Here is an 8,572-nt window from a genome sequence, read left to right as displayed (position 1 = left end):
ATACAGATTTAATTGTGTTACCAAATTACAAGTATATTTCTGCTGAATCTTATTAACAAGAAGAGGCATCTTTGACCGATGTGTTTACTGAGGACAACATCTGAAGACTGCATGTCTCTCTCCGCATCCATGTCACCTTAGTAATCGTCACCATGGTTACAGAAGTCTATCTCGTCAATCTCGTCTGCAAGAGCTGAGGAGTACAGAACGTTTCCATGTTAACAGGTGAGCTCAACAGGGCTGCAAGGTTAACGGTGCACACTCCAGTTCTTCCGAGGTAGTGCGCGACAAAAAAGTGAAGAAAGGCTTCCGAGGGTCTATGTTTGATTTGACATTTCTCATTATTTCCTGCGAAATGACATTAAACAGTTACATGGCAGCAAAGCGTAGGAAATGGTGTGTTTTGGGTGCAAATTGTGTTTTGGTCCGCGCCTTACTTCCGGGATATTCCTACGCCTAAATGTAATTACAGGCCCGTGACCTAGATTGACTTCTGAAGCGCTGTGTTGAGCCAAGTTGCAATGCCGCACGTCTTGGATTATAAAAAATCTGTAGTACTAGAATTTTCTTCATAACTAGCTGGATTACTCTTTAGACTTTCCTCTTTCTGGCAGTATCAGTCGTGCTTGCCGGAAAATCTTCTTCATCTGTTTAATCCAATGCGAAAATGCCCGATTTAGTGCATCATTTTTGACATGAAAATAATGTTTTTCCCTATATCTTTTCAAAATTAGAGAAGTTGAAGGATCGGAACTCAGTTGGTCTTGTAGCTGAAGGAATATCCTCTCACCCCATAACCAGTTATTTTGCTTCAGGATAATTCCCTGGAAGAGATGCTCGCTAGACTTGAGGGTGTGCCGCCTCCATTTGAACCCCCAAATAAACTGGGGTGTGCCCCCTTAATATGTCATGTACGATTCAAAATTCATGCAGCGACCTCTAGTGATCCATATTCAAAGCGCACGGCCCTCTGGGGCTTTCTCTGCTTTGAATGTAATTATCAGCACTAAGGTCAGTACCGATCTAATGTGGCCATTCGAAATGGGATGATAGCCTAGAACGTTCCCGACTGTGAGAACACACAAAATTACGTAGCCTGGAAAAGGTATGACCATGAGGCTGTACTATCCCAAATGTGCTCTAGCCCAAAAGCGCTTTTAGGATAGAAACACTTCTGGGATAAGCCTGCATCCTAAATGTGCTTCTATTCTAAAAGCGCCCTAAGTCAGAGCGCATCCTGGATATCCCAGACGCGCTTCTTTGCCGCCGTCAATCATGGTGATTGACAAGACCGCAAGCGGTGATTGTTTCCATATTTGGTTCGACCTCGCGATCGCGAGACGTCGCGACAGTCTACTTGCGATAATTGCGCTGAATGCTGGCTGATGTGCGAATTCCACCATTTAGAGTCATTTATTCAAGACATCTTGTTTCTGAAATAAAAGCATGGAGGGACTGAATGTGATGATATATATCTGCAACAGTCTTTTTAGTTAGTGATGAAATTTCTCAAAGCCCTGTCGTACTGTATAGTAGCTTTTATTTCTCCTTCATGGATATGAAAAGAAAAGATGACAAATCTTCTGATGGAAGTTATCTTTATTGCAAGTTAATGCACAGAGGTAATTATACACTGCTGAATACAATATGTATACAGTGTACACAGATAATGGGACATTTATCAAACTTAATTCCATGCAGATTAAACACTATTTTGTCCTTTTGATTCTCACTATATGATTTTCATCAATCTAATTGTGCATGGAAGACACAGAAAGCAATTCTCAATAGTGCATCCCAAGATGTACTACAAAATGTACCATATAAAATGTATTACAAAATGTACCATAATAAAACATGATGACAGTCAGTGAAAACGTCCAGCAAGCTGCACATTGATCAATTCCCCAAGCCATTCAGTTCCCAGGTTGTATTCTATCGCAAAAGTGCTTCTGGGATAGAAGCAGATGTTCGTCTAACAAGAAAAGTATCTTGTCGTCTATCCTAAAAAGCGCTTCTGGGATAAAATGTACTGTATCCCAAAAGCGCTTCTGGGATATCCAGAGTACGTCGCAAGCGAAGGAGCGCATTCTGGATATCCTAGAAGCGCTTTTGGGATAGAAGCACATTTGGGATAGATCTGCATCCAAAATCTGCGTCTATCCTAAAAGCGCTTCTAGGATATCCAGAACACGTCGCAAGCGAAGAAGCGCATTCTGGATATCCTGAATGCGCTCCTGTCGAAGGCGGCCGACATCTGTCTTCTCCTGTGCAGGTTGACTTTGTTAATGGTTTGCTGAATTTCAGCTTCTGGTTTTGTTTCGAACTATCGAACCGGAGATAGCGATACTACCTCGGTGTGTTGGGTCCATGCAGTCAACACGTCACGAGAAAATGGCAGCGGTCACTTCTGGCGATTGTTTACACCAAAGTTTCCATATTTAGTTCGACCTCGCGACACCTGCCGTAATCTACGTGATGGAAATACGCAGTTTATAAAGCAAGCGCTGAACCTAGATTTTACGTGATTATGTGAGGGTTAGATCGGGCCACGGAGTCCCTAAAAATGATTTGGTTTTTGCAAACTACGTTGATTTGGTGTAAGTATATGCGATCTTCTATCACAATCAGACCCGGAAGTGACCTCGTGGGAGAACAAAGATGGCGGCCTCGGGTTGACTACGAAAAATCACATACAAGATAGTCTCCGCCTCCTAAGACACTAAGCTCCTCCCACAAGTGCACGTTCTGGATAAACACGCCGGCTTATCCTGAATGCGCTCCGACAGAAGCGCATTCAGGATATCCAGAATGCGCTCCTCGCTTGCGACGTGTTCTGGATATCCCATAAGCGCTTTTAGGATAGAAGCACATTTTGGATGCCGGTCTATCCTAAAAGCGCTTCTATCCTAAAAGCGCTTTTAGGATAGACGACATTCTAGGATGTAACAAGGCCGTTCAGAATGAATTGATAGCATGGAACAAGCCCGGTCATTTGGCCAAAATGAATACCATCGAACAGGTGAGAAAAAAACCTTAGAGGGAGGAGGTTGTTCTCCCGTAAGCTAGGTTAACATAAAGTATCCTAGGTGAATTTCTGAACGATTCTCACAATATCTTTTATCAAAATAAAATATTACAGTAAAATAGACTTTAGGATGGAGTCATTATAACGCTATGATAATAGTTTAACATGAAGCTAATAACAAAAGTGTATGCATTTTGAATATCAACCGTTGGAAGTCGCTGCTAGACCGTGTACCTCATGATCAGTCGTATAATCAAACGAACTGCACTATGCAGCAGCGACCTCTAGCAATCCATGTGCAAAGTGCCTGAGTCTCCTAGCTCCTGATGATATAATCAGCACCGAGGCCGTGCCACATGTGCACACTGTACATTTGTGAAATCTTACCTGATAGCAAAGCGTCTTTATCTAAATAATTGTGACGACTTTGCGTTCTAGTAACTACAGATTGTACAATTATGTAATGTTAGGAGTTAAGATCTAGACTTTGAACTGGCTGTCCTTTCATTTGGCTGCCGTTTCATTTAAAAAAAAAGCATAATGGTTAACTATGAGCTACACCCGAAAAGTCACTTCCGGTTTCTCAAACTTTCCCTATTTTATGTATTTGTGTCGTCTTCACCCTATAGTTGAGACGCAATTCCAAACTAGATGCCTGTCTAACGCTTTCTTGCTGCTTTCAAATTACTTTTTTACCTTGCAATAGCTTCTTATAGGACGCAGAAGAAAGAAAAATAAGGGTTTTCAATGCAGTTTTCTTCCGCGCGGACCGAGGGGGGGGGGGGAGTTTGTTTGGGTGGTTTGTTCCTTGGAAGTTTGTTTGGCTGCCCTTAAACAGAGGACCTTTATTTAACGACGAGAGAGGTCCTTAGTCGAAGCTAGGTACTCCTCTACGAGAGGAGAAGATGGTGTAAAGTGCCTCAAGCTGTCATAACTCGAGAACGCGTCGACATAAATATTTAATGGCTTGTATTGTGTGTGCTTGAATGTATGTACGAATTAAACTGAAACTGCAAAAGAGCAGCAACGTAATATCTAAAAGATTTTATACTTGTGAAGAGAACTTTGATTTGGTGGATTCAAGGAGGTTAAAAAAGATTTTTTTAACCTCCTTGGTGGATCTAATATAGGATGACTTTAGGTTACGTCATATCATATCTGCCTGCTTGACTGAGAAAGTCAGTCGTAAGAACATCTCAAAGGCGGGTCATGCATGTCATGGCGTTTACAACTCGTGTCATTGACTTCGCAATTGGAACCACTATGTTCTCAATCTTCAGTTCCAGTTAATTAATATCTCCCTCTCTCTCTCTCTCTCTCTCTCACTCACTCTCGAGCTCTCTCTCCCTCTCGCTCGCTCGCTCGCTCGCTCACGCACACACACACACACACACACACACACACACACAAACACACACACAAACACACACACAAACACACACACAAACACACTTTTAGGCCTTATGGAACAGCAGAGTATTTTCAACAGTTGGGCCTGGTCATTGTACGCCCACCCTACTCTCGTTTTAATTGTAGAAAAACAACCCTGCCGGTTTTAACCATGCGTAAACAACATTATAGAAGAACTTTATTGCACGACAATTGTACATGGTACAAAGTATGGCAACAGCTATTATATAAGGTACAAAATAGAGGCATAGGATAAAGCTTAACATTCTAGTTAACATACATCCACATTCTTATTGTACACAACAGCTATTCAACATACGGTGCCATGTTTAGCCAAATTATGCTGGCAGAGTCCTTCTACATATTTTTAAAACAATAACAGAGTCATTGAAAAAGAAGACCAAACAAGTTATTTCATCCAAGAATGAATTTAATTTTTGTCTTGTTCAACATTGCAAAGCCGACTCCCAGTCTTGATTTGATTGACAGTAAATTACAATATCATTAACACGGAAGTTGGCATTATCATCACACATGATGTTTCTGGCATCCTATGGCAGCAGGTAATTTGTAGTTATGCTTACATATACATTAAATCAGAAATCAGATTTGATGACTGTCAATAAACAACGAAAAATGAAATGATCTACAGAAAATAAAGATGACACGGTGTATTACTAGAATCTGAGCGTATGGCACAAATATAAACTGTTTACTTTTACATGAGACGGATCTAGGTTGTGTTACAGTAGCACTAGATAACCAAATACTTTGCTAATTATTTGTTAGCCAGACGGAGCTGAGTTGTGTTACAGTAGCAATAGGTAAATACTATGTTTATCTATTGTCAGCTAGACAAGGCTGGGGTGCTCAGCAATGGCCACTGTGCAGCCGTGGGTGCCGGCTTGTCGATCGTGCTCCTTAGGCGCGTTCCCCTCGGATGCGGCGTGCGAGCTGGATGTCCTTGGGCATGATGGTGACACGCTTGGCGTGGATGGCGCACAGGTTGGTGTCCTCGAAGAGACCGACCAGGTAAGCCTCGCTGGCTTCCTGCAGGGCCAAGACCGCCGAGCTCTGGAAGCGCAGGTCGGTCTTGAAGTCTTGGGCGATCTCCCGCACCAGGCGCTGGAAGGGCAGCTTGCGGATGAGCAGCTCCGTCGACCTGTCTTTGATCTCAATCAACACTATGTTTTTGGACAGAAAATACAGATATGCAAAATCTACTCCATCATGCGTAGCAGACTTTTAAAACCCTTTACTTGGTTGGCATTGACAATATTAACTGGACTGAAACTCCGGCAGCTTAAGGGTTGATACCCTACCTTCCTTCCACCAAAGCTATGATAGTTTGAAAAGTGTTTGGCTTTGAAAAGAGTGCAGCTTGTGTTGGGGAGTGGGTTAAAGGATTAGAACATGTACTATGGACATTCATACGTTCAAAATATCAAAAAAAGCTTAGTGGGTTCCCTTATTACCCGCCTGTAGGTCGACTTTGGTGAAATACGAGTCATGGGCGAAATCCTTTTCTGCTGGCTTGATGCGAGCTGGAGAAACATTGGAGAAAGAAAGAAAAAATGTTATTCACCTTAAAGATTATCTTTTTAATGTCTTGCATCTTTCCCAACAGAAACACGTGTGATATATAGGCGGACAGATCAGATATCATCAAAGTGGTTAACGCTGTTTATGCAGCAAGAAACAAACGTAAAAAGGTTAATTCTTGAGAAATGTTAATTAAGAACAATGTAACAACTCCAGACCAATTCTCATCTGTTTTATATGTATGCATGCGAGTTAGTATATGCACGCCACTGTTTGAAATTATATAAAGAGATAAATGCTATGATTAACGTCTACAATATATGAGAAATATGTGCGATCGTTTTGGGTAAGACACTTCGCACTTATTAGACGAAGCCTTAAGTGCAACCTTCGCGTTTGAAAGCGTAGACAACGTCCAGGGCGGTGACGGTCTTGCGCTTGGCATGCTCGGTGTAGGTCACTGCGTCGCGGATCACGTTCTCCAGGAAGACTTTGAGAACGCCTCGGGTCTCCTCGTAGATGAGGCCGGAGATGCGCTTGACGCCGCCACGGCGAGCCAGACGACGGATGGCGGGCTTGGTGATGCCCTGGATGTTGTCGCGATAAGTGCCGGCGTCGTCGAGCTGTTGTTGGTCGAATTCGGAGGTTTTGCTAAGATCCTCCTGTTTGAGAAAGTGTGAAAGCCACAGCTGCATAAGATATACGATATCTATATCATTAGGCAAATAACCTAACATCCCTCCCTTAGGCAATATCTATTTGCAATGGTTCTCTTTCATGCAAATTCACGTTGATAGCTTCAATTAAAAAAGAACAACCCCCAAAAAAATCTTACCCCGCTATCAGCTTCATATGCTGCGGTGGCAACCATCACCATGGCGACAAGCAGGGCAGCTTTCAGAATCATCTTTCCTCCTGTCTTGCTCTACGGAATGAAGTCGACAAATAGCCTCAATCTGGAACAATACAAAAACAAACATTCAATACACATAAACTATTGTAGGACATCGCCTCACCGGATTCCCCTTTATTAAGAAGTTTAGAAGAAGTTTATTTGTAATTTCATGCCCGAGGGCTAATTGCAAGTGTATGGTATAAACATAGGAGATATACAAGTGACAATGAACAGTTATAAGTAATATTTTACTCTAATACTAGTGTTGGCTATTTCTAAACAGGTTGGGTTTGCTTCTTTTTTTGGAAGAAGAGGGAGACGAAAAGCCCCACATTTTCTACAATTTGTGGGTTCAGCGATTTCAAGAGAAAAGTGGCTTTCTGTTCGTCTGTAAGTGAGGGGAAGTTGGGATATGTCTTTGTGGCTTCTCTGAACAAAGTGATTCTTTCGGTTTGGTTGAATGAACACTTGGAAATAAAATGTGTTTCGTCTTTCACTGCTTTCAATGTACAGTATTTTCAAATTCTTTCACACACTGGTAATCTTTTAAGCGACTTAAAGCATATAATTATTTGACACGTTTCCAGATATCACCTAAAATGTCTCATCATATGTATTCAATAATGTCTGAACATGATTTGAAACAGTAGTTCGTATTGTAAGGTTAAAGCTACAGATTCAAGCTATGATTGACATGGCGCTTCGCTCACAGTGAGTGCCAATTTGTCTTTTTATTATCTTGGCTGGCATAACAAACCTGAAACGGGCGATATTTGCACTGAAGTAGAGTAGTTTAATACTTCATTTGAATAACTTTCATTCTACATATCCTATAATCGCTTTATGTACGGACAGGCATAGGGGAAAATTATTTAGCCCTAAAACTAACAATACTAGAGAATGGAGGGCGGCAGGGGCACCTAAATACCTGCGTGAGATATCATTGTTTTTAACACCGTACGTATATACTTTAACACATAGGTTATACGGACTTTCCGTAAACCATCAAACCATCAATCCGGAATGAATTACATAAGATTCGTTTGAAAATATGTTACATTCCATCCACAACTTGCTGCTTAACAAAATGCACCAAAAAAAAAACCCACTACCGCGAACACGCTGACCTGAATATAAACATTGCGAGGAAAACAAAAGCAACCAGACCAAAAAGCTAAAATCATAAACTTACTCGCTGTTCAATTGCTTAACGGGACAACCATAAGAAAATGGCATTTAGCTAGGAATAAGTATAAATATGTAATAAGACATGTAAATGGCAGTAAACAAACTTATGCTGCTACAGCAGCAAGGGACCCAACGTTGGGCCCCACATTTTCAATGAGCTAAAGAGATACGCGAAGAGAATGCAAACTAATTATCAATGTCCCTGCATTTTGCTCATCTACTGATCCATAACATACACATGATCATGACATAGATATGAAATAGTGAATCTTCCGAGGTTCCACAGTTCAATGTATATACCTAAATACACTTGTCAGAATTACAGAATACACATATCTACAACAAATTACGAAGTTAGGTGGCGGCGCTAATATAAGTTGAATGTAACTTGAGTCCGCTGTCACTTTGTCCTCGTCCGTTTATTTGTATTTTTACATGTATCTCAATTAAAAAAATAACGTTTGCACATTTAGCGAGTCGGGAAAAACGCAACAAAAGACCAAGAAAAT

General features: G+C 41.3%; 1 protein-coding gene across 1 annotated transcript in view; it reads right to left on the bottom strand.

The window, feature by feature from the left end:
* Positions 1 to 5,359: 5,359 nt before the first annotated feature.
* Positions 5,360 to 8,572, bottom strand: part of LOC118408692 (histone H3.3-like type 1) — a 3,705-nt gene continuing 492 nt past the window's right edge. Inside the window, exons 2-5 of the mRNA XM_035809546.1 lie at positions 6,816 to 6,936; positions 6,369 to 6,642; positions 5,914 to 5,982; positions 5,360 to 5,622 (exon numbers count right to left, since the gene is read on the bottom strand). Of these exons, the coding sequence (XP_035665439.1) occupies positions 5,360 to 5,622; positions 5,914 to 5,982; positions 6,369 to 6,642; positions 6,816 to 6,887 (678 nt within the window). The 5' untranslated portion in view covers positions 6,888 to 6,936. The remainder of the gene's footprint in view (positions 5,623 to 5,913; positions 5,983 to 6,368; positions 6,643 to 6,815; positions 6,937 to 8,572) is intronic.

This window comes from Branchiostoma floridae, unplaced genomic scaffold (genome assembly GCF_000003815.2).
Source record: "Branchiostoma floridae strain S238N-H82 unplaced genomic scaffold, Bfl_VNyyK Sc7u5tJ_344, whole genome shotgun sequence".
NCBI classification, from domain to species: Eukaryota; Metazoa; Chordata; class Leptocardii; order Amphioxiformes; family Branchiostomatidae; genus Branchiostoma; species Branchiostoma floridae.
The sequence above is the reverse complement of the archived record's forward strand: the minus strand, read 5'-3'. Positions and strand labels throughout refer to the sequence as shown.